Genomic DNA, 25,767 nt, shown 5'->3' on the forward strand with positions numbered 1-25,767 from the left:
CAAAGACCTAAATACAAAATCTAAAACAATAAAGATCATGGAAGAAAAAATAGGGACAATGTTAGGAGCCCTAATACATGGCATAAACAATATACAAAACATTATAAAGAATGTAGAAGAAAAACTAGATAACTGCGAGCTGCTAAAAATCAAGCACCTATGCTCATCCAAAGACTTCACCAAAAGAGGAAAAAGACTATCTACAGGCTGGGAAAAAGTTTTTAGCTATGACGTTTCTGATCAGCGCCTGATCTCTAAAATCTACATGATACTGCAAAAACTCAACTGCAAAAAGACAAATAACCCAATTAAAAAATGGGCAAAAGATATGAATAGATACTTCACTAAAGAAGACATTCAGGTAGCTAACAGATATATGAGGAAATGTTCACGATCATTAGCCATTAGAGAAATGCAGATCAAAACTAAAATGAGGCTGGCATTAATCCAAAAAGCACAAAATAATAAATGTTGGAGAGGCTGTGGAGAGACTAGAACACTTATACACTGCTGGTGGGAATGACAAATGGTACAACCACCTTGGAAATCAATTTGGCGCTTCCTTAAAAAAATTTTTCTTTTTTTAAAAAGCTAGAAGTAGAACTACCATATGCTCTAACAATCCCACTCCTTGGAATATATCCTAGAGAAATAAGAGCCTTTACACGAACAGATATACGCACACCCATGTTTATTGCAGCACTGTTTACAATAGCAAAAAGCTGGAAGCAACCAAGGTGTCCATCAACGGATGAATGGATAAATAAATTATGGTATATTCACACAATGGAATACTACGCATCGATAAAGAACAGTGACGAATCTGTGAAACATTTCATAACATGGAGGAAACTGGAAGGCATTATGCTGAGTGAAATTAGTCAGTTGCAAAAGGACAAATATTGTGTAAGACCACTATAACAAGAACTTGAGAAATAGTTTATACTGAGAAGAAAACATTCTTTTGTGGTTACTAGAGGGGGGAGGGAGGGAGAGTGGGAGAGGGGCATTCACTTATCAGATAATAGATAAGAACTACTTTAGGTGACGGGAAAGACAGCACACAATACAGGGGAGGTCAGCACAATTGGACTAAACCAAAAGCAAAGAAGTTTCCTGAATAATCTGAATGCTTCGAAGGCCAGTGTAGCAGAGGCAGGGGTCTGGGGACCGTTGTTTCAGGGGACATATAAGTTAATTGGCATAATAAAATCTATTAAGAAAACATTCTGCATCTCACTTTGAAGAGTGGCATCTGGGCTCTTAAACGCTAGCAAGCAGCCATCTAAGATGCATCAATTGGCTCAACCCACCTGGAGGAAAGGAGAATGGAGAACACCAAGGACACAAGGTGATTACAAGCCCAAGAGACAGAAAGGGCCACATGAACCAGAGACTACATCATCCTGAGACCAGAAGAACTAGATGGTGCCCGGCTACAACCGATGACTTCCCCGACAGGGAACACAACAGAGAATCCCTGAGGGAGCAGGAGAGCAGTGGGATGCAGACCCCAAATTCTCATAAGACCAGACTTAATGGTCTGACTGAGATTAGAAGGATGCCGGTGGTCATGGCCCCCAGGCCTTCTGTTGGCCTAGGACAGGAACCATTCCTGAAGCCAACTCTTCAGACATGGATTAGACTGGACAATGGGTTGGAGAGGGATGCTGGTGACGAGTGAGCTTCTTGGATCAGGTGGACACTTGAGACTATGTTGCCATCTCCTGCCTGGAGGGGAGATGAGAGGGTGGAGGGGGTTAGAAGCTGGCGAAATGGACATGAAAAGAGAGAGTGGAGGGAGAGAGTGGGCTGTCTCATTAGGGGGGAGTAACTGGGAGTGTGTAGCAAGGTGTATATGAGTTTTCGTGTGAGAGACTGACTTGATTTATAAACATTCACTTAAAGCACAATAAAAATTATTAAACAAAAAAAACATGGGATGCAGCTAAAGCAGTGTCTAGAGGAAAATGCTATAAATGCCTACATTAAAAAAGAAGAAGACCTCAAATCAACAACCTAACCTTCTATCTAAAGACACTGGAAAAAGAATAGCAAACTAAACCCAAAGCAAGAAGGAAGGAAACAATAAGGATTAGAGCAGAAAAAAATGAAATAGAAAAGAGAATAACAGAAGCAAAAATTAACAAAAACAAAAGTTGGGTCTTAAAAAAGATCAACAAAACTGACAAATCTTTTGCAAGATTGACCAAGGTTGGGGGGTGGGGAGAAGACTCAAATTACTAAAACCAGAAATGAAAAGGGAGACATTACTACCAACCTTACAGAAAACATAAGGAAACAATATGAACAACTGTATGCCAAAAAATTAGATGACTTAGATAAAATGCACAATTTCCTAGAAAGACACATACTACTGAAACTGACTCAAGAAGAAATAGACAATCTCAAGAGACTTATAACAAAGATATTGGATCAGTAATCAAAAAACTTATCACAAAGACAAGTCTAGGACTAGGTGGCTTCACTGGTGAATTCTACCAAACATTTAAAGAAGAATTAATACCCAGTTTTCATAAACTCTTCTAAAAAATAGAAAATGAAGAAACACTTCCAAACTCATTCTTTGAGGCTAAAACCAGGCAAAGATATAAGTAAGGGAAACTACAAACCGATACCTCTTATAAATATAGATGCAAAAATTCTCAAAAAAATCTAGCAAACTGAATCCAGCAATAATAAAAAGGATTATATACCATGACCAAGTGGGATTTATTCCAGGAATGCAAATTTGGCTTAATATAAAAAAATCAACTAGTATAATATACCACATCAGTGCACAAGAATAAAGAACAAAAACTACACAATCATTTCAATAAATGCAAAAAAGCATACAACAAAATTCAACACTCCTTCATGATAAAAACATTCAACAAACTAGGAATAGAAGGGAACTTCCTCAACCTGATACAGGGTATTTATGAAAAACCCACAGTTGATGTCATACTTAATGGTGAAAGATTGAATACCAAAAACCAAACCAAACCCACCGCCATCGTGTCAATTCCAACCTACAGCAACACTATAGGAGAAAGCAGAACTGCTCCATAGGGTTTCCAAGGCTGTAAATCTTTTACAGAAGCAGACTGCCACATCTTTCTCCCATGGAGCAGCTGGTGGGTTCAAACCACCAATTTTTTGGCATACAATCGTTCATAGTGTTTCCTTATGTTTTCTGTAAGGTTGGTAGTAATGTCTCCCTTTTCCTTTTCCAATTTCAGCAATTTGAGTCTTCTCCCCACCCACCAATCTTGGTCAATTTTGCAAAAGATCTGTCAGTTTTGTTGATGTTTTTTGAAGACCCAACTTTTGTTTTTGTTGATTTTTGCTTCCATTATTCTCTTTTCTATTTCAGTTAGCAGCCAATCACTTTAATCACTGCACTACCAGGGCTCCTTAAAAGCTGAATATTTTGCCCCTAAGATCAAGAACAAGACAAAGATGTCTGCTCTCGCCACTTCTGTTCAATATTGTACTGGAGGTTCTAGGCAGGGTAATTTTAAAAAAAGCCAGACTGGTTGCTATCAACTTGATTCTGACTCATAGCGACCCTACAGACTGAGTAGTATTACCCTATGGGGTTGCCAAGGAGTTCCTGGTAGATTCAAACTGCTGACCTTTTGGTTAGCAGTCAAACTCTTAACCACTACGCCACCAGGGTTCCCAGTCACAACAATTAGGCAAGGAAAACAAAAAAGTGTACCCCGATCAGAAAGGAAGAAGTAAAACTATCTCTGCATGCAGATGACATGACCATGAATACAGAAAATCCTAAGAAGTACGCTAAAACACTATCAGAGCTAATAAAAAGGTCAGGGAGGTTGCAAGACACAGGAGCAACAGACAAAAATCAATTGTTTTTCTATACAATAGCAATGAGCAAACCAAAAATTCAATAAGAGTATAATTTCAAAAGGGGTGTAAGACAAGTCAACGACAAAAGGGTAGCTTTTTCAGTAAAAGATGTTGTGACAATTAGATATCCACATGCAAAAAGATGACCTCGCACCACACACAAAAATTAACCCAAAATGGATCACAGACTTAAACACAAGTGCTAAAACTATAAAACTTTTAAAAGAAAATATTGCATGACTTTGGGTCAGGCCAAGAGTTCTTAGACACAATCCTATAAGCATGAACCATAAATTAATAACAGTAATAATAAAATGATTAACTGAACTTCATTATTGTTATGGGTTGAATTGTATCCCCCCAAAAACGTGTTGTAAATCTTTGTTACGTTAATAAGGAAGGATTAGTGTAGAGTGTGTCTTGAGTCCATCTCTTTTGGATACAAAGGAGATTAAATAAGCAAGGAACAAAGCAGAGATGGGGGAACACAGATGCCAAGCCACATGAAGATTGCCAAGGAACCAGAAAACAGAAGCTGGAGAGACAAGGACCTTCCCCCGGGCCGACAGAGAGAGAAGGCCTTCCCGCAGAGCTGGTGCCCTGAATTGGGACTTCTAGCCTCCTAAACTGTGAGAAAACAAATTCCTGTTGTTAAAGCCATTCACTTGTGGTATTTCTGTTATAGCAGCACCAGATAACCGAGACAGTTATGATTAAAAACTTCTCCACTTCAAAATACACTACTAAAAAAAATAAAAAGACAATTTCTTGCAAAACTTATATCTGATAAATGGCTCATATTTAGAATATATAAAGAACTCTTATAACTCAATAAGAAGACAAATATTCCAATTTTAAAATGGACAAGAGATTTGAATAGACTTTGTACAAAAGAAAACACAGAAATAGTCAATAAGCACATAAGATGCTCAACATTTTAGCCATTAGAGAAATGCAAAATAAAATCAGAAAGACCACTTCACACCCACTACAAAGGCTACTGTCAAAAAGGCAGATGATAATGAGTGCTGATGAGAATGAGGACAAAATGAAATCCTCATTCATTGCTGGTGAGAACGTCAATTTGACATCTTTTCAGATGGCTAAATACAGAGTTGCCACATGATCCCCAATTCCACTCCGAGGTATCTGCCCAAGAGAAATGAAAACCTAGTCCACTTGTACATAAACGTCAACAGCAGCATTACTCACAATAACCAAAAGCTGGAAATACCCAAGTGTCCATCAGTAGATGACACTGTCATTGTTGTTATGTGCCGTCGAGTCGGTTCCGACTCATCGTGACCCTATGCACAACAGAACAAAACACTGCCCGGTTCTGCATCATCCTTACAATCCTCGTTATGCTCGAGCCCATTGTTGCAGCCACTGTGTCAATCCACTTCGTTGAGGGGCTTCCTCTTTTCTGCTGACCCTGTACTCTGCCAAGCATGATGTCCTTCTCCAGGGACTGATCCCTCCGGACAACATGTCCAAAGTATGTAAGATGCAGTCTCTCCATCCCCGCTTCTAAGGAGCATTCTGGCTGTACTTCTTCCAAGACAGATTTGTTCGTTCTTCTGGCAGTCCATGGGATACTTAACATTCTTCGCCAACACCACAATTTAAAGGCATCAATTCTTCTTCGGTCTTCCTTATTCATTGTCCAGCTTTCACATGCATATGATGTGATTGAAAATACCATGGCTTGGGTCAGGCGCACCTTAGTCTTCAAGGTGACATCTTTGTTCTTCAACACTTTGAAGAGGTCCTTTGCGGCAGATTTGCCCAGTGCAATGCATCTTTTGATTTCTTGACTGCTGCTTCCATGGTTGTTGATTGTGGATCCAAGTAAAATGAAATCCTTGACAACTTCAGTCTTTTCGCCATTTATCACGATGTTGCTCATTGGTCCAGTTGTGAGGATTTTTGTTTTCTTTATGTTGAGGTGTAATCCATACTGAAGGCTGTGGTCTTTGATCTTCATCAGTAAGTGCTTCAAGTCCTCCTCACTTTCAGCAAGCAAAGTTGTGTCATCTGCGTAACGCAGGTTGTTAATCAGTCTTCCTCCAATCCTGGTGCCCTGTTCTTCTTCATATAGTCGAGCTTCTTGTATTATTTGCTCAGCATACAGACTGAATAGGTATGGTGAAAGGATACAACCCTGACGCACACCTTTCCTGACCTTAAACCAATCAGCACCCCCTTGTTCTGTCTGAACAACTGCCTCTTGATCTATGTAAAGGTTCCTCATGAGCACAATTAAGTGTTCCGGAATTCCCATTCTTCCCGGTGTTATCCCTAGTGTGTTATGATCCACACAGTCAAATGCCTTTGCACAGTCAATAAAACACAGGTAAACATCCTTCTGGTATTCTCTGCTTTCAGCCAGGATCCATCTGACATCAGCAGTGACATCCCTGGTTCCACGTCCTCTTCTGAAACCGGCCTGAACTGGCAGATGATAGGTAAACAAAGTGTGGTCCATCCATACAATGGGATATCGTTCAGCCATAAAAAGAGTGAAGCACAGACACACGCCACAACATGGATGAACCTCCGGAACGTCACGCAAAGTGAGACAAGCCACACACAGAAGACTACATATTGTATGATTTAATTTACATGAAATGTCCAGAAAAGACAAGTCAATAGACACAGAAAGCAGACCAGTGGTTGCTGGGGGCTGAGGGCAGGGATGAGGACTGACTGCAAGGAGGCCTGAGGAGAGTTTTGGGGTGATGGAAGCACTTTGAAACCCTATAGTGGTGATGGCTGCATGACTCCAGGTTTACTAAACCCACTAACTGTGGCGAGATGTATGATGTGCAAAGTGAACCCCAAGAAAGCTTTTATTTTTAAGTTGCAAAACAAGTCGGTGGAGAAGAATGGCTGGTTTAATACGTAGTTTGGGGGAAAACGGTTCAGTAATGAGAAAAATTAAGTGAGGCCCTACCTCACACCACACACAAACAGCTAACGCACAGCTCTGTGCCTGTTCAAAGGGCTTTAGCTGACTTCTACCAGTCCTGTGAATCACCACAGCCACCTGCGAGGTGGGCTCCACCATGACTCCAATTTTACGTTAAAAGGAAACTGAGGCCCAGAGATGAAGTAACTTGTGCAGGGTCCCGGCAGGCCAAGCTGGTCTTACCATGGCCGGGGACCAACAGTGACATGTAGAGCCCCCAGGCTGGCAGAGAAGGCACAGGAGAGCATCTGTGGCCTAGAGTGGGAAAGACTCCTGAACAAGATGCTCAAAGCACACACTCCACAGGGTGAGAAGCAGAGGACTCTGTCCCATGAAGAGGGGAAGCAATTCCACCATGAAGGACCCGCAGGCAAAGCCAGCAGCGGTGACAGCAGGGAAATGGCACCTGGAACTCCAAAGCCATGAAGGCAATGCCTAGGGAACACAGGGACTCCGAGGTGGAGTCAGATGTGGTTGGGGCAGAGCAACAAAGCACAAAGGGACTCCCTAGTGACAGCATGCATCTGGGAGTGGAAACTGAGCCTCACGGCTCTCACTCCGTCAGCCAGAGCCGCAGGTGGGCAGGAAGCACATGAGGCAGCCCAGCCCACAGGCCACAGGCCACAGACTGGCCATGTGCGTGTCGAGGAAATGGGGACACCAATGGTCAGAGGTGTCGGTGCAGACATACAGCAGGTCTCCATGTGCTGCAGGGGTTGCAGGGGGACTGGCTACCGTGGGCCAGGTCCCTGTGTTCTGGGGGGGACTGGCCACACTGGGCCCAGTCCCTGTGTTCTAGAGGGGGCTGGTCACCCTGGGCTGGGTCCCCGTGTTCCGGGAGGGGGGGATTGGCCACCCTGGGCTGGGTCCTCACGTGTAGAGGACACAAGGACAACTGGAGATACCTCAATGGGGTCTTTCCCGCTCACCCTGACCCCCCTGTTCCTTTTAGATTAACATCAAGACAGCTGGCTGCCCAGGAATTCCAAGAAACCCCCAGGCAGCCTCCGCAGCGTTCGCAGCACCCAAGGGCCAGTCCTGGGCAGTAGGTGGGGTGGAACAAGAGGGCCAGAAGGCCCCCCAGAGGGGAGGGCAGATTCACTCCGGCCTAAATTATTCACAGAACAGGGCCGGGCTCTTTAACAGGGCCCCACTTTATGGAGCAGGGTTAACAATTTCACTTGATTCAGTGGAATATTATAAAATCTCTGGGGCCCATTTGAGGACTTCTACTTCAGAAGCAAGGTGACGACTCAGCACTTTTTATCTTATTTAGAGAATACAGTTAACCCTCGCAGGCCCAGGCAGGATCGGGTGTGCTCAGCGCTTTCCCCACATATAATTACAAGCTGCTATCCATCATGCGGGGGAGGACGCCACGCTGACACGCTGAAAGGGACACAGTAAGCACTTCCACTAATAGAATCAGGGCCCAAACACCGCCTGGATATTTTCATTTATATTGTAATATTTTACAATAATTGTCTGGGGCCTCCGTGGGAGTCCTAGGTCCCCCTCACCTGGGTCAGGGTTTGGGAGGCCTCCCATCAGCCCCGCCCACTTAAGGGAGGCCCAGTGGGAGGGCCCAGCCTGCTTCCAGCAGCCACAGCAATGGTGTTCTCCAAGGTCACCCGCCAGGGTCCCTGGTGGCCCAGCCCCTGACCTTTTGGCAGGAAGAGCCGCCTCCAGGGAGCAGGTGCGTGATGGCTGGGCCAGACTGGCCTCAGGGTCCCCTGGAGGCAGCTGGTGGGGCCACCTCACAGCTAGAGGGTAGGATCGGGGAAAGCGTGCATGCGGAGGGCTGTGCGGGGGCGGGGGGGGGTAGCTTCTGTGCAGTCTGGGCTCAGGAGGTGGGGTCCCAGGTCCCACGTCGGTTAGAAAAGAGCTCTGGAGGGGGAAACTGGCCCTCCACAGAAGAGGCCCTGGCTCAGGGCCCAACCCTCTCCTTTTCCACCGGCAGTGGGGGCTTAGTCCTGAGGTGCAGGATTCCCTGAACTTCTTGGGGCTCCTGGCCAGCCCAGGCCTGCCACATACACAGCAGGGGCTTGACAAGGCCCCCAGCCTTGCCCTCTAGTATTTGAGTCCTCAAGGCAGGGAGGGGGTCTAAGGGACAGGGACCTGGCCCTGCCACAGACCCCAGGTGGTGAGCAAGGGCCTCCCGGGCTGGGTCAGCCAGCAGGACCCCAGCAGTCTCTGCCTGCCTTGTCCCACCCCAGGCCCTGGGACCCCTTGCCGTCCCCCCGCCGCCCAGGTACAGGGGAGCCCTGGTGCTTCCTCCAGCCTGGAGTCGGGAGAACTCAGGGAGGAAAGTGGTGTCCGTCCATCTGGGCCACGCAGCTGGGGACGCTGTGGCCCGGGGAACCCCTGCCTGACAACTGGGGGTGGGGGGGGAGGGAGTGGCTTCGGTGGGCCGGAACCTCGCATGCAGCCACAGAACTGGTAATTAAGAAGGGGAAGGAGCCAGCTAAGCTGTCAGGAATTGCTCACAACAGGCCTTCCCGGCTGGCAGGGAAGGTGACAACTGCGGGTGCAATCACAGCATGGCCACTGCCTCCTCGAGGCAGATCAGAGTCCCTGGGAGGGAGCCAGGGCTGGCCAGCTCGCAACTCCCAGAGGCTGCCTTGTCCATGGCCCCTTGCAGGCCCCTTACGTGGCCGTGCCAACGCTCCTGGGGAAGGGCGTGGGCCTCAAGGCTCTACCCCAAGTCCACCTGCACCCTGGCAGCCCCTTAGCCCTCCCTACAGTGCACACCTCCCCCAAACAGTGGCCACCTGCCTCCTCTCACCTCCACCCCAGTCAGAGGCATAGGGGGTGAGAGAGGAGCAGAAGGGGGCACCTGCCCCCAGGCAGAAGTCCAAAGGAGCGCCCGCCGAGGTGCAGAGTGAGATTCCAGGGCACCACAAACATGAAAGACACCTGACTGAGCCAGCTACACAAGACAGGGGAAGGCATTTCTGGAAACGCATCATCACGATCAGCGTCTATCCATCTTGGAACTGGGGACCCACAACTTAAAGGCACCCCTGGGCACTCGTCACCCTCTCTATGCCCTGTCCCAAGCCTCCCCAGCCACACTGTTGTCAACAAGGGCTCTTCACGTCCCCTCCTCTCGGCCTCCCCAGTGGCTCCCCTCCTGGGGGTCCCCCTCCTGCGCCCCCCATGTGACCCTTCCCGTGAAACTTTCCCTCCAGGCCTCACACTCTGTCTGTCTGCCCAATGGGAGTGGCTGAAGACCAAGTTCAAAGCCCGTCTACCACCATTCCCCGAAGCATGACCTCTCTGTGACCGGGTGACCCTCAGAGTGCAGGTCGGGGGCCGGGAGTGTGTAGGAAACACAACAGGCCAGGGGAAATCGCCAGGCTGGGGGCCTGGGCCCCGGATGCCACCGGACCCCGTGCCCCTTCACCGCCCCTCACCTTGGCACCCAGCGGGCAGTAACCTTTGAGGAAGTCCTTGCAGACCTCTGCCTTTCGGGACACGTAGACGTGGCTGTAGGGACAGTCGCTGTTGCTGCAGATTCCCTTCAGGAAGTAGGAGCACACGGGCATCTGTGGGGGGGCCAGACCCCGACATGGGGGCAAAGGGGTGAGGGCCAGACGCCCACATGGGAGGGTAAGGCCCAGACCTGACACATCCCACAAGTGCCTGCCTGCACCCCACCTCCAACCCTGGAACTAGGCACTCGCCCCATTTCACAGATGGAAAATCAGGCCTCAGGCAGCTGGTGCAGCTGGTGGCTGGTGAGCCCAGAGGGGGCCCCAGAGTCCCCACAGGGGCCCCTCGCCCCACCCTCTGCCAACACACAGCGGGGCACCGAAAGGCCGGGCAGCCTGCTCAGCAATTGACCCAGGCTCCCCCAGGGCCCCACCCGACAGGCCAGGCAGTGGAGGGGGAGTGCCCTGCTGCTGCCCGGCCCACCTCTCCCACCCACAGCCTCTACCAGGTTCCTTCCCCTCTGTGGGGCATCAGTGTCCCGCCTCTGTCAGACCCCTGCACCCCCAGGACCCTGACCCTGCTGTGGTACCCCCACCCCATCAATCCCAGCGGTAAGGAGGGCCTCTGCACCAAGCCCCTCCAGGCTCGAGCCCCGCTCAGCACCTGCTGTGATTCAGAATGAACTCCAGGTGCTGTGGGCTGCTCGAGGCCCCCAGGGCCCCAACAGGGAGGTGCTGGGCAGTGGCCCGAGACCCTGGTCCCTGCCAGGAGATGGCACACAGAGGTTTTAAAAAGCCACTTTTCTGGGGTAAGGAACGGGCAGGGGCAAGGCCAGGGGGGCGGGAGGGGGAAAGCAAAGAGACAAAGGGTGATTTCCCGTGGACGCCTGTGTTTTTAATTGTCTCTTAACTGCAGCCGCAGAGGGGAAGAGGGGCTGGGGGCTCTCCGGGGCTGGCGGTGGAGCGGCTGCCGACGACTCCCTTAATGCAGTTTTTGATATAGAGCCCAAATTAGCTCTAATAAAAAGGGATAATAAAGCCAACTCTTACACCAAACGAAACCCCTCCTAGCTGTCAGATCGGGGCCATTATCAAGAGGAAACTGCGTTCTCATTTCAATTAACCTTGTTTGCACCCCACCACGTCCACACAAATAACAATAACATTAATTCAGGGCGCTGGTGCGGCGGCCGCAGATAGCTCAGTGTGCAGGCTCAGAGCCGGCAGCTAATGAAGCCGAAACCCGACGTGAACCTCCAAACTGCTCACAGCAGAGCTTCGGAGCTCCATTAGGGAGGAAAACGCTGATTCTTTTCAAGTCCCTCAAGAGGAAAAGCTGTTGGTAGCAGCAGCCGCCTCTGCTCGGGGAGCCTTGCTCTGCCCCTCCAGTGGCCCCTCAGCTGCTGTCCCTGAACCCCTACCTGCCCCGGGTGCTGCGGCCACCACAAGCCTTGGGTGCCGGGTGATGGGGGCCGAGGGTCATCAGATGGCCAGGCTGCCTCCCTGGCTCCTGCGTCTCCCCAGCCAGCACCCACCTGAGCCCAGAGGTCCCTGGGTCCTTGCCTGCAGAGGGACCTTCCTCCTCTCAGGGCTGGTCCAGGGGTGGAACCATGGGGGCACCTGAACCACAGACCCCCTCCCCACCTACCTTGCCCACTCCCAAGGTCCTCAGGGCCCCCTCACAGAGCACCCCAGCTCCACAGCACAGCTCTCCAGATCTTCCCTCCCACCTCCAGCAGTTTCAGGGGAGCTGCTGACCCTAACATGAAGAGGCAGGTAAGGCCTCAGCCCTGGGCCCCCTGGAGCTGTGTCTCAGGTGCAGGGTGAGCATGGCAACGGGGGTGGGGCAGGGAGAAGAGAAAGGTATAGGGCCCGGAAGGTGGCACTGACCTTGTCCTTGGAGACGTGGTGGGAGAAGGGGCAGGTCCCATCTGTCTTCTTACAGGTGCCCCGGAGGAACCTGCGGGCGGGAAGGTGAGCAGGGGGCGGGGGGGGGGGGCAGGGGAGGACAGGAGTGGGGCGGGGGGGCAGGTACCTGGTGCACACGGCCACCTTCTCAGGGTCGTGGATGTAGGGGCAGCGCTCACCGCGGTTGCAGCGGCCAAAGCGGTTGTAGTACATGCAGTACTCGTCCCTCCGCCCTTGCCTCTTCTGCCTCGCCTGGCGGATGATGGCCAGGCTGCGCTGCACGGCCCGGCTGCGGAGAGGGACCGGCGTGTGAGCCCGGGCGGTAGGGCACCCCCAACCCAGCCCCAGGTGCATACCTGGCCAGGGAGCGGCTGCAGCTGCTGGCTGGGTCCAGGCGGCCTGTGGAGGGAAGGGCCCGGTCACACCAAGCCTACAGCCAGGTCACTGCCCTGCCTCCTCAGCCCCACTTGGCTAAGGCTTTCGAGAGGGACCCCACACTCATCTCAGGCAGGCTGCCTCCTCCAGGAAGCCACCCTGAGCTGTCTTGAGGAAGAACGGCTGGGCTGGCACCACCACGCCCACGGGAGAGGCATGATGAGCACTGTGGGGGCAGGCGGCCCTCCTAGGCCTGGCCCTCAGGCCACTCTCAGGGCCCCAGTGGGCTCGGCCTCATGGCAGTCCTGTTCCCCTGGGTCCCATCCTTGTGGTCAGGCTGCCATGTGGCAGGGTGGCAGGATGGCTATCCCTGAGGCTGAGCAGTGACGAGCCCATGCACTCTGCAGGTCCCTGATCTTCCTGGCCCCCCGGGGGGCCAACTGTGCAAACATGCAGCTGCCCCCCCTCGGCCCTGAGCTCCCCTCCCGGAGCACAGTGGAGGCCCAGACACTCAGACTGAGAGGTCAGTTCCTGCAGCAGAGCCACCTGCCAGGCAGCCACCGAGGTCACGGCCAGCTGGTAAGGGAGCCTGGAGCGGCTTTTACGTTTTTAAAGGTTGTAAAAAACCCAAAAACAAAAGGACGCCTGTTCCACTGAGAAGCATGAGAGCAGCAGAGCCTAAAGCAGGGGCCACCCTACTCAGCCCCGCAGAGCCCACACCCCGAGGTTCCACCTTCCCAGCTTGTCTAAAGGAGCGCTCGGTGGGTGAGGGGTGAGCAGGGCAGGTACAGGAGGGTGCAGACGCCTCCAGGGCTCTGGGTGGCCGCTGGGCAGGCTGCGGTGAGGGCCCCAAGGGCCAAGTGGGTGGGGGGGGACAGGCTCCCCTTTCCTCAAAGACTCGCATTACCAGTCACAAACCAGACCAGATTTCCTGCGGGCAACTGCTGAAACGGACCCGGCGGTGAGAACCATCTGAGTGGCTGGTCCTGCTCCTCTGCCTCGAGCTGTGCCCCATCCAGCACTGAGCCTGGTGGACACTGTACCAAAGCCCCCCACCTCCTGCAGCTCCGCTTAGAGAGGCGGGGAGGGTCTGTCCCAGCAGGCAGCCTCAGGGGCTCTCACTGCCGCCCCCCTGGCATTTCCTTAGCTCCTTTCAGCGCCCCCTCCCTCCATGCCCAAATCAAAGGTGCTGGTACCTCAGAGCCAAGGGGCCTAGTCTGGCTCCACCCACTCCCTGAAGCCCAGCCCACTACACAGAGTGACGTGTGACAGTCACGCCAGAGGGCTCTCCCCTCACACTAGCCAGCCCGGGGGTCCACCACCTGCACACTTGGAGGCTCCAGGGCTCCCCACGCACTCAGCCCAACTCTGAGCCCTGAGGCCCTGGACCCTTCTGCAGCCCTCCCCTGTGACAGGGCGTGGGTGGTGTCTACACGCGTCCTCACAGCCTTGGGGATGGTGGGGGACCCTGTGGGGAGGGGCCCTCTGGGCAAGCTGGTGGGGGAGACTGACCACCACCCCACCTGGAGCTACTTTGAGCTCCATCCCCCCAGGGCTGAGGGTCAACCACCTCCGGAGCAGAGTGGGGCTCTGCAGCAGGGGTAGGGGGAGCTGGTCATAGGCTCCTGGTGTGGGGGGGGGGGGTGACAGCAGAAGCAGGCACACCTGGCTGTGGTTGAGTCCCCTGTTCCGGGCTGGGGACACCCGTCCAATGGCTCTAGGTGGCACCAGAACCCGCTACCCCACCAGCCTGCATGTGGGCGATGACCGGGTGCAATCTGAGAGCCTGTCAATGGCACGGCTTTCCTGGGTTGTCACCAGGCTGTCACCGGGTGCAGGGACACCACAGTGCCATCTGCTCCAGCCCGGGGGCCACGCGCCACCTGCCTGCCTGCCTGCCTGCCTGCCTGCCTGCCTGTCGGACTGCAGCACTGGGGGGCCCGGAGACAGCGGCCCTCCCCACTCTCTATTCTTAAAAAAACGTCTGCGCTCTGTTCAGCTCAGCGGGAGTTTTGACAGGAACGGGACACAGCTTTTCAAAGGCTTCGCAGTGTTAAAAACACATATAAAATAGCTGGCTTGAAAAAAGGCAGCCAAGAGAGGTGCTAACACCTGTCACTCCTGACCTGGGCGGCCTGGAGAGCAGAAGGTGCTGAGCCTTCTAGAGAACTCTCACCCCAGGAGCCTCAAAATAGATGGCCCCACCCCCAGCTGGGAAGGAAGAGCTGGCTTCCTTGCTGGGGAGCGTCCAGGCGCGAGGGCAGGCTGGGGACTCAGCAGACAGCGCTGGCCGGTGCGAGTACAAGCTGGGGCAGGAGGCCGACCAGGGCCAGCAGAACCGGGCCCTCTGGCCAGAGCCTGCTGGGAGCAACCACCTCATGTGCTGCCAGACGACCACCAACCATGGGGATCCCAGGTCGCCCCTCTGCCTGGCCCCCGCCCCTTGGGGACAGCTGGTCCTTGACCTGAGGTCCCAGGCATGGCTTTTTCTTGGGGCCCTCTGGTCAGGATGGCCCTTGGTTCCCTGCTGTGGAGATCTGACAGTGAGTCTGTTGAGTGGGGAGTAGCAGGGTGGGGCCTGGGGGGTAGAGCAGCGGGATGGCGGAGGGAGAGTTGCAGGATAGCGCGGAGCTGCAGGGTGGTGGAGGGAGAGCTGCAGGGTGGGAGGGAGCTGCAGGGTGCGGGGGAGCTGCAGGGTGCGGGGGAGCTGCAGGGTCGGGGGGAGCTGCAGGGTGGGGGCTTCAGGGTGGGGGAGGGAGAGCTGCAGGGTGGCAGGGAGCTGCAGGGTGGGAGAGAGACAGCAGGTTGGAGCCTGGGAGGAAGCACAGCAGGGTAGGGCTCAGGGGACCATCCTGTGTGGCCCTGGCAGCACCCCACAGCTGAGGACAGACCCACGCCTCGCTGGGGACTCCCACTGCCCTGCGTCGCCAAGCATATGTGGGAACCAGGTCTGGGCCAGAGGTGGCGTTCAGGGGCTCACAGATGACGTGGGGCCAGTGTTCCACTGGAGGACCACAGGCACCTGGTGCCGCACACAGGCCCAGAGGGGTCCACGCCAGAGCTCCAGGGAGGGTCCTGGTGTCAGCCTGGTGGACAGGGGGCCTTGGTTCCAGGAGCCCTAGGGAGGCCAAGGACCAGGCTGCCCCAGGCATCAAGCCAGGCAGGGAGGCTGTCCTAGAAAGGCAGGTGAAGGAGTCAGGCCGCCCCTCCAAGAAGGCCGGCACTTTCCTTCTGACGTCCAAGTTTTGCTGACAGCAGACTAAGAAATTTATTTCTTTAATTATCATTCATAGAAGTGGGATCCACTGGTCAGCAGAAGGCCCTACCGGCGGAACCATCTACTGTCCTAACGGTGATCAGGGCTGGCCCACACAATGGGGTCGGGGGGGCAGGAAAGCCATCCAAGTCCCCCCCCCACACCCAGGAGGCAAAGCCTGTCCCTGTGCAGCCAGCTGGCTTAGTGGCAGGCCAGAGGCCTCGTCAGGGCCGGGACACGTCAGGAGAACTCGAGGGGGACAGGCAGAGGCGGGAGACAGTGGGTGTGGACCGGGATAGCCTGTTCACACCATGACAGCCTTGGTGACGTCACCGGCTCTGCTGCCAGCCAAGCCTTTTGTCATGTGTGTACGTGTGTAGCGGAGGGTTCTGCAGAGCTCAGCACTTGGGAACCGGGTAGTGAGGAGTGTGGCAGCATGCTGGGAAGGGCGGGCCGCAGGGTGCTGGGCTGGGGCAGCTGCAGCCAGGCCTGCACCTGGGCCCCGAGGCGCCCCCTTACCCTCATGGCTCCCTCCAGAGCCCCCAGTGTGCTCCCCCTGGGGCTCCGATCACCATCGCCCAGGGGCAGCCAGCTAGCCTAGGCTCAGACTCAGGCTGTCTCGATGTCCAGAGGCTGCAAGCACAGCCATGTGGCCCCTGGGGCAGCTCTAAGGAGGTAGCATCCCTTCAGCCTCAGCGGCTCCTCCCAGGATCCCCCTTCCTCACAGGATCAGCCCACCGCCCTGGCGCCACCATCTGCACTTACACCCATTTTGGGTGGAGGCCCCACATCTGGCCTCACTTGGGCACTGAATCCCTTGAGGGGCTTGGCCCAACGGCTTCGGTTTCGGATGAAGTCGGGGCCTCCTGACAGGGACACGAGAAGCCAGGCTGCCTCCCACAAGAGTAGGTGAGGGGCACGGCAGCGGTGAGGGCATCACTGAACTTGGTGGCCCCCCAAGGCGTGTGGCCTTGTGACCTGCTCTGGCCAATGCAGTGCTGGCTGAGTAGCCGGGCCCCTGCGGCCAGGTGAGCTCCGATCTGCAGCCAGAGGAGAGCCTGCCACAGGCCTCCGCTCCTTACACCCAAGGCTGTCCCTGCAGCAGAACCTCGCCGCCAGGCTGATACACTGGCCGGCGGTGCCGCCGAGCTGGGCGCTGACTTGACGGCTGTCATCCTGGATGCTCAGCTGCAACGTCTGTGAGCACAGCTTTGTAACAACTGGGGGCTGTGAACACGGCCGTCGTGGTGTGTATAAAAATTCACCGTTCTTACCGGAGCCTGAGGCCCATGCAATCGGCACTCCAAACCTCATCTTCTCGTGCACTCTCCCTCCTTGCTGAACCCCAGAGTGCCAGTCCCCACGCACACCCAGTCTGCTGCTCTGCCCCAGGGCCTTCGCACAGCTGCCGCCCATCTGGAATGCTATTCCTCCAAACCTACCCTGGCCCTGTTCCTTTAATTCCTTCCACCTCCACGCAGATGTGCCCCTCGGAAAGCACCCCCCGACCACCCACCTGCCTGGAGTGACCCCTGTGTCCCACTACTCTCCTGGTGACCCTCCCTCGAGGGGTCCTGCTGCCCAAGCAGGGACAGATGTGGGGCAGCCCATCGCCACCTGACACAGTTGGGTTTTTTATTACCTGTGGGCACTGCCGGGCACCCAGACGACCCTGTAGAGGACTGTTTATACAGCTGGCCCCTCCACAGCCCCATTCCCCCAACTCTGGCCCGGCTGGTGGGTTCACATATGCTCGCTGGGGCCCACCCCCTCTCGCCTGTGCAGAGCCCAGCTGATGCCATGCCCAATGCCAGACAAGTGAAAGGCCATTCTATGGGGTCAGGCCCAACCAAGTCACCTCCCCACCTGGAAAAACAATCAGCAGTTATTGGTCTGAGTCTCTAAGTTCTGGGGAGTTACATCACACAGCAGAGCTGAGAGATGCACGAGCAGATAGCGCTAGGTCTGACTCTCCAACGACCAGGCCTTGGATGAGAATGGCCCATCCTGTGGAGCCCAGGCTTGTTCTTCCTGCAGGTGCTCAGCACCCCACACCTCTGTGCCCAGGGAGGGGCCACACTCAGCCTCAAGGGCCTGTCAGAGTGCCTCTGCCTGGCATTTGGGCCCAGCGCTGCTGCCCCCTGTGGTCCAAGCCCTCGGCCCAGCATTGCCCCTTCACCTGCACCCCTTGCTGGTGCCTCAGTGTCATTCTGGCCCAAGAGCGTTACTCTGCACACATCACCGGCTTTCCCTGACTCTCAGTCAGCTCAGCACCAGTCGTCACGGCCCCACTCCAAGTCCAAATCCCCCATGCTACATGGGATGCCAGCCCCGTGCTCTAACCCAGTGCACAGCGACCTCCCCACCACCCACACTGACCACCCTGATTCCGAAGACCACCCTGGTGGGGTGTGGCTGTGCAGTGAAGGCCGGCCTGCCGCCCTCTCCCTGGAGCTGTGCCTGCCTGGGAAAGATGGCCTGGATCCCGAGAGGGGTCAGGCCGGGGCGGGCACCAGCCTCACAGCCCCTCCTCCCCCAGGAGCTCCCTGGAGCCCTGGGGCCTTTGCCACCCAGCACACTGCCGGGATCGCACCTTTGTTTTTGTGATGGACAAGGAGGAGGGTAAAATTGGACTGAAACCAAGATATTTTTCTAGTTAATTTGTACAATAACCGAGTCTGAAGAATCCCCTCCTCCTAAGCCTGTCTCCTGAGCTGCTGGAGCACACGCAGCCACCTCCAGACACAGTTGGTGAGGCGTTGCCAACGCAATTACCGGATGCGGGCCCAGGTGTTCATGAGCTGGGCCTGGTTACCATACTCGCTTGTTGCCTTTGTCCAAAAGACACGCACTTGCACACGGCCACAGAGAGTCGAGGCCCCGTCGGCAGGAGGGGGGCCCTCCAGGCTGCCTGAGCCCCCCAGCCCTGCAGGCCTCCCCAGGGCCAGCAGAGGAGAACGTGCACCCAACGCGGCCCGGCCAACCAGCCCCCATCTCACAGCGTTGGCCACCGGTGCCACATGTGTGGTCAGGAGTAAAACTAACCCTTGGCTGGGATGAGGCCCATCTGGGAAAACCCCTAGGATGGCTCACTACAGCGCCAGGCCCCCCAGCCTTGGACTTTATCCCCACACGACTGAACCACAACCAACTCCCTTTTAGGGAGTTGGGCCCAGAGGAAGCAGGAGCGCCCACACAGACACCTGCAGGGCCACAGTGCCCTGCTGAGGGCATGACCCTCCCACCACTGCCCCCCACCCTACCTGGCACCCCCCCAAGCTCTGTGACCTGACCCTCAACCCGCCCAGGCTCCCCCCACCCCACCTGGCATGCCTCCTGCCCCACCTAGCGTGCCCACCCCAAGCCCTGTGCCCCTACACTGCTCAGTGTTCCTGCCCTGCCAGGCATCCCTAACATCCCCACCCAGAACTCTGTCCCCCGCCCTACCCCATACCCCCCACCCCACGTCCCCCTACCCAGCCCTGAACCCTCACCTGTGCGGGGGAGCAGCCTGCTGCCCCCATCACTGGGCCGGCCCGAGGTCCTGGAGAGCTTGTTGGCTGACACCCTGTAGAGGACCCCTCCGATGCAGCGGTAACCCTTGTTCCGCCACCGGGGGGCACTCGGCAGGGCTTTCCCAGATCCAGTGGTGGCTGGACGGAGGCGATTCAACACCAGGGACCTGCAGAGATGGGGAAGGCCCGTCAGACTTGGTGGCTGTCAGCACCAGAGGCCCAGGCCCGGGAGCAGATGCACCACAGCCCCCGACAGACATGCCCCGCCACCATTGGCACCACCTGCCTGACAGTTTTGTGGTCCTAGGAGGTGCCCCTTGACTGCCTGCCAGGCTGGGTGCTTGTGACCGCCTAAAGAGCCACGCACACACCCTGGGAGGGACATCACCCTGGGCTGGTGGGCGGCACTACCCTGACCACCTGGGGGGGGCACTGCTGGGTAAGGGTCCCTGGGCAAATGCTGCAGGGCTGAGGGGGGCTGCAGGGGTACTGTACGTTGGCAAAAAGCCCAGGGTCAGGGAGCTGGGCTAGGACCCTCCTCCCGATACCCTCACTGGCCCTGCCAAGGAGCCCACACTCCAGGGAAACCCCCACGCCCTCAGCGAAGCCCAAGGGTGGGGCACTCAGGAGGGTCGTCACCCACAGAGGACCCTAGAGACGGTCCCCACACTTTGCTGAAGGTGACCTTATCCCCAAGAGGAGGCCCGGGTCCTGCGGCCCCGTGGGGTGCACCCTAGCAGAACGGTACGTGCACCGTCCCATGGTATCTGAGCTGAGCCACTGAATATCAGGCAGGCGAATGGGTCTGCACCTATCCTGGCAACCTCCTCCAGGTCCCTGTGCTCACACACTGAGACCCCCAGGGCCCTGCAGCCCACCACAAGTCCAGCTCCAAAGAGCACGAGGCCAGAACATGAGTTTCCCTCCAGGGGGCACACAGACCCCCAACTCTGCCCACAGGGGCAGCACACCTGTGTATGGAGGGACGCAGTGTGAGGAGGGTGGGCATCGGGCAGCAGTGGCCACCTGCAGTGGGTGTCAGGAACGGGGCAGGGGGTCATGGCCCTTCAGGGCTTGGTCTGTCCGTCTGCGAGCTGGCCAAGCCTCCAAGGGCCCACAAGCGAGAGGATGTGGGAGGCACGGCGGGGGCAAAGCTGAGAAGCAGAGGCCATCAGAAAGCCTCAGAGGCACTTAACCCAGTTTCCCTTAATTAAAATTCAAGTGCAGACACTTAACTTGGGAGGAATGAGCCTGCCAAGGGCCTCACCACGGCTAGGGGGTCCCGTGGGCTCCAGTGCTCCCAGCCCACCGCTCTGGGCAAGAGGGCTGGGTGGGGAAGGAGTATTCACAGTCCTGAGGGACCCCAGCTCTAGCTGCCCTGCCTGGCAATGCCAGGGCGTGAGGAGGGGCGGGTGAGGCCGGCTGGGTCTTCCTGCCCAGGAGGGCAGTAGTGTGTCCCTAGCCCCTTTCCGAAGAGCTGTCAGGCCTGGCAGTCCAGACTGTACTGCCCGGAGACACAGGCTCAGCCTGAGCATGTCACCACACCGTGCACTAGCCCAGGACAGTGGACTCACAGCTCACCAATCTGAGGCCAACAGGTCCCTGGTGACAAAGGCTGAGATGCTGTGACACCTGGCACCAAGCCACTAGCCCATGTGGTCCGAGAGGGCAAGGAACTCTGAAGGCCGCCCCCTTGGCCCAGCACCCTCAGCCTGGGTCTGTGAAGGGCCCACCCTGGGCAGGAAGGTCCAGTGGCTCCTCCTGCCCAGCCACCCCATCTACCCATGAGCCCTGCCCCCACTGCCCCCACCCACCTGCCCACCCCACCCCCTCTGTCTGGCCCCAGGCTGCAGGGGCACACCGTGAACCCCTCCTCTTCACGGGCTGCTCTGAAGGCTGCGAGGCACATCTCAGGGAACACGTCTCTCCAGAGCCGGCCTCAGTTATTCTTGCATGCTTATGCTTATTGACAAATACTTGCAATAACTGTGTCCCATTCCCTTTTCTGCTGTGGGCTGACCTGTGTCCCCAGAAAGATGTGCTGAAGTCCTGACTCCCAAACCTATGAATGTGGCCTGGTTGGAAACCAGAGTCTTTGCAGATGTAACCAAGTTAGGAGAAAGCCACACTGGAGTAGGGTGAGCCCTAAACCCAAGGACTGGTGTGCTCATAAGAGGGGCATTTGGACAGACACACAGGGAGAAGGCCATATGACAACCCAGGCAGAGATAAGAGGATGCAGCCACAAGCCCAGGAATGCTGGTAACACCAGAAGCTGGGAGACAGGGAAGGATCCTCCCCTTTGGCTTCCAGAAGGAACCAACCCTGCCGATACCTTGGTTCTGGACTTCCGGGCTCCAAGACTGAGATAATGAATGTCTGTTGTCTGAGTCACCCTGGGACACTTATACCTTCTGAACTGCCCCCCTGGACTTGGACGGCAGTCAGCTACTACAAGTCCACTGGGGCAAACGATGGCCAGGCACACGCACTGGGGGCGGGGTGAGTGCCACCCACTGCTCAGCACACCCAGGAGCCTGGAGCACTAGGCGGACGTGGGCGTGCCCGAGAACCTGGGGGTGGGGGTGGCCAGACCCACATGCAGTCGAGCAGATTAAGACTGGGGTCAGAGGAAGACTGCAGGTACTATACGACGCCTCTGTCCCCTCCGCTGCTCCGTCCCCTCCACTGCCCTATCCCCTCCTCTGCTCCTCTGCTCCGTCCCCTCCGCTTCTCCATCCCGTCCCCTCCACCGCTCCACCTTTGGCCAGGAGGACACCAATCCATAGGGGCCGCCCTCCCCAGATGCCTTGTAGATTCCCACAGCCTCGGGTGTCACAGTACTCCAGTAAATTGTCAACTAATAGAAAGGATGGCCTTTGGAAACGAACTGTATTGAGAAGAGAGGATGAAATGAATGAGATAATAGCTGGGCCAAGGACCCAGAGAGCAGGCCTGCCCTCCCGGCACGGACCTGTAATTCCTTTTCTACAATGGGGTCTCAGATCTAAAGACTTCTCCCACCCGGCCGCAGGCCCACGCCGCTGGGAAATTTCATTAACGCTGGAAAATAGGAAAGGTATTAAGCGTGGATAATGAAGGCCAGGGCGGGAGCAGCGCCTGAAGACGGTCTTCTTTCTCGCCTTTGTAATGGGAGGCATGAACTCTCCCTTCAAATCCATTTCTAATCCATTTGAAATACTACAGCAAATTATCTCTCCTTCAGCCCGAAAGCGGCCAGCCAATTTACTCCGAATAGAAGTGACAATGCACCAGGATTTATCACCCTAACCTTGACTACACAGGGTGAGGGCTGGTCCTCCCCTCGGCCCTGTGGGGGCACCAAGGACGGGGCGGGGGCGACGACACTTTAAATGAACAGGAGTGGTAGCGCAGAAAGACACAACAACCACGAAGTATGTTTAAAGGAAAAAACAAGCCACCTGTCACCCACCCTCAGGCACACCCGCACACTTGGTGGAGACGACTGCCCGGCCTGATTGCCCGGCCTGCCGGCCTCCCAGCTGCACCCAGCAGGTGAGACACAGCAGGGGAAGGAGCTGAGGCCAGGTGCCAGGCAGGGACATGCACTTGGACCGCTTCCTCACGAGGTCAGGAGGTTGAGTTGAAGGCCCAGGGAATAGAGACCTTCCCCAAGGCCTTTCTGGGTTTCCTCAGCCATCAGGGGGCTTTATCCAGAAGGTGCCCATTGGCAGGGGTCAAGAGTACCCCAGTCCACCACAGCCTGGCCAGAGCCAGGAGTAAAGAGGTGCCCCTGGGCCCCACGCTCTGCCTGTCCTGAGAGCCCCAACACGCTACACCTGGGTGTCCCGCCAGGTCTGCCTGTCAGGGGGCTTCTCAGCCTACATCACTGCTGCCAAGGCCTCCCCAAGGCCTCCGGGGTTCCACTCATTCCTGAGTCCTAGGTGTGCATGAGCACACATGACAGGCAAACAGACTCCCATGTGTGCGTGCGCACAGGTATACCACACACGCACATACAGGCGCATACACATACACCATGAACACGTGCACACACGCAATACACTGACTGTACACACACTCACGTGCACACGTCATGCACGCATGCACATATATTGCACACGCACACGCATACCCTGCACATGCACACATACCACATGCACACATGTGCACGTACCACGCACACACGCAGTGCACGCTTGCACCTCTCCAGGTGACAGCATCAACACTGGCAACACCAGCACCAGAGTCTCATCCATTAAAAACCGGAAACCATCCTTACCGCCCCCCCCCCTTCCCAGCCAAGGCCCAGGAAGCCATCGACACACACTGCCCCCCTCACCGCCCGGCCCCCCGCCCAGCTCCATATCCAGCACCGCAGGCCAGGCCTCGTCTCCCCCGGCCTACGGCTGCCCCCACCCTGGGGTCCCGTGCAGGCCTCCTTCCTCTGCCCACGCTCCACTCTCTCCCTAGGGGCTCTGGGCAACGTCTACCCCACCGAAGGGACATCTGCACGCTCAGCCCCCCCAGATGACACTGCCCCCCCACAGAGCCCAGGTACTCCTGCACCCACCAGCTTTGCAGGCCAGACCCAGGTCCCTGATGGTCCTGTCCTCCCTGTGCAGCCCTCCAGGGCATGCCTGGTCTCCCCAGGCTGGAGCCCACACCCACACTGCCCTGCCAGTGGGTTTGTTTGTAAACCAGCTTTGATTGAGTCTTCCCACCCCCACTTGACATCCCACAGCAGTCCCCTCAGCTCCTACAATGATGACCAGGTCGAGGCCCAGAGCCACCCTCCTCTGGCTGCAGCTCCAGCCACGCTGGCATCTCCCAGCTCCTGGAAGCCTTGACACGTGCTGGTCCCCCTGCCTGCCACCCCAGTTGCCCGAGACAAGCTCATATGTCACGTCCTGGGGGAAGTCCTCCTGGACCCCAACAGCTTGCTCTGAGTGCCCAAGCTCTCCCTCTTGGCGTTGGCTCAGCACAGTGTCACCCCTAGGAGCGCCTGGCCCCAAGAGATCTAGGAGGTGGGGCCGTTTCACCCTGGCTCAGGTGACAGAGCAGAGAGAGCCAGAGGGGGCAGGCAGGGAGCATGGGGCAGACGCAGGGTCAGTGAAAGGCCTGAGGGACAGGCAGGGGAGTGTGGGGCAGGTGCAGGGTCAGCAGGAGGCCTGAGGGACAGGCAGGGGAGTGTGGGGCAGGGGAGTGTGGGGGCAGGGACACAGGCAGCAGGACAGGGTCGGCAGAAGGTCTGAGGGTCACACAGGGTGGGAAAAGCTTGAGTCCAGAGGGAGAAGCAGGGCCAGGTCTGTCCTGCTAGCTGTTCCTAAGCCAATGCCTGACGGAGGAGCGTGAGCTGGGGGTGTGAGAACACAGCTATACGCCACACCGGCAGGGAGAGCCAGGGGCAGGGGCAGGGATAGGAAGGGGCTGGGGGACAGGCAGAGGCTGCCACATCAATTGGGTGGAGGGGAAGAGGGCATCACCTGAGTGGACAGGTAGAGGTGGGACAGGGCGAGGCCAAGGCCAGAGGGAGGGAGCGGGTCTGAGTGGGTCCTAGCACCGACTCCGACAGCTTGGTGCCTGGCTGGTTCTGAAGGTGGAAGGCATGGGAAGACACAGATGTGGCCTCTAAACACAGCTGGCAGGGCAGGGGCAGTGTGTGGGGCAGGCACTCTGCACCCCAAACAGGCCACCCAGCCAGTGGAACCCAGGCAGGAGATGGTCAGGCCAGCGGGAACAGTAGAAATAACCGGGGAAGCATTTTTCAGGAAATGGAGCAGATTTTGCAGAGCTCAGAGCCCAGGCAGGGAGTGCGTAGTCAGCAGAAGAGGCCCGGGCCCGAGGGAGGCGGCTCAGCACAGCGAATCCCCAAGTAGGTCAGGCGCCAAGCCGCCTCACCGTGACAGCGGCCCTCAAAACTGCTTAAGTGGGGCTTTCCACCGGAAACGCTGACGGGCCGCTGAGCTCGCAGCCCGAGCCAGCAGCTCAGCTCAGGAGGAGCGCAGGCGTGTGTGTACGTGCAGATCCATGTGTGTGCATTCCCATGCATAAGCACGTGTGTGTGGTCTGTGCACATGTGTGTGCACACAGGTACACATGTGGGGGTGTGTGTGCGTACAGGTACACGTGTGGGGTGTTTGCAGGTGCATGTTTATGAGCTTGTGTGTGGTACGTGTACGTGTGTTGAGATACGTGTGCATGCAGGCGTGTGTACATGCGTGGGCATGCATGTGTACACAATCCATGCCCAGCCATTCTCCATTGCTCACTGGATTCAGTCAAGCTGCCCAGAGGTTTCTCGGCAACACCCACCCTGCCAGCCTCCAGCCCAGTGCAGCCCTGTGCCCCGCTCTGCCTGCAGGGCCCAGGCCACCCTGCTAAGTGAGAAGTCTGACCAGTCCCCAGAGCGGAGACTTCTCCCCTCCCAGACACACATCCTGTACGGTT

The 25,767-nt window shown here is 56.2% G+C and overlaps 1 protein-coding gene across 1 annotated transcript in view; it reads right to left on the reverse strand.

Moving 5' to 3' along the window:
* Positions 1-25,767, reverse strand: part of ZC3H3 (zinc finger CCCH-type containing 3) — a 104,253-nt gene that overhangs the window by 17,354 nt on the left and 61,132 nt on the right. Inside the window, exons 5-9 of the mRNA XM_064268151.1 lie at positions 19,315-19,502; positions 12,546-12,588; positions 12,317-12,478; positions 12,172-12,241; positions 10,264-10,395 (exon numbers count right to left, since the gene is read on the reverse strand). Coding sequence (XP_064124221.1) covers positions 10,264-10,395; positions 12,172-12,241; positions 12,317-12,478; positions 12,546-12,588; positions 19,315-19,502 — 595 coding nt within the window. The remainder of the gene's footprint in view (positions 1-10,263; positions 10,396-12,171; positions 12,242-12,316; positions 12,479-12,545; positions 12,589-19,314; positions 19,503-25,767) is intronic.

This window comes from Loxodonta africana, chromosome 14, assembly GCF_030014295.1.
Source record: "Loxodonta africana isolate mLoxAfr1 chromosome 14, mLoxAfr1.hap2, whole genome shotgun sequence".
Lineage (NCBI taxonomy): Eukaryota > Metazoa > Chordata > Mammalia > Proboscidea > Elephantidae > Loxodonta > Loxodonta africana.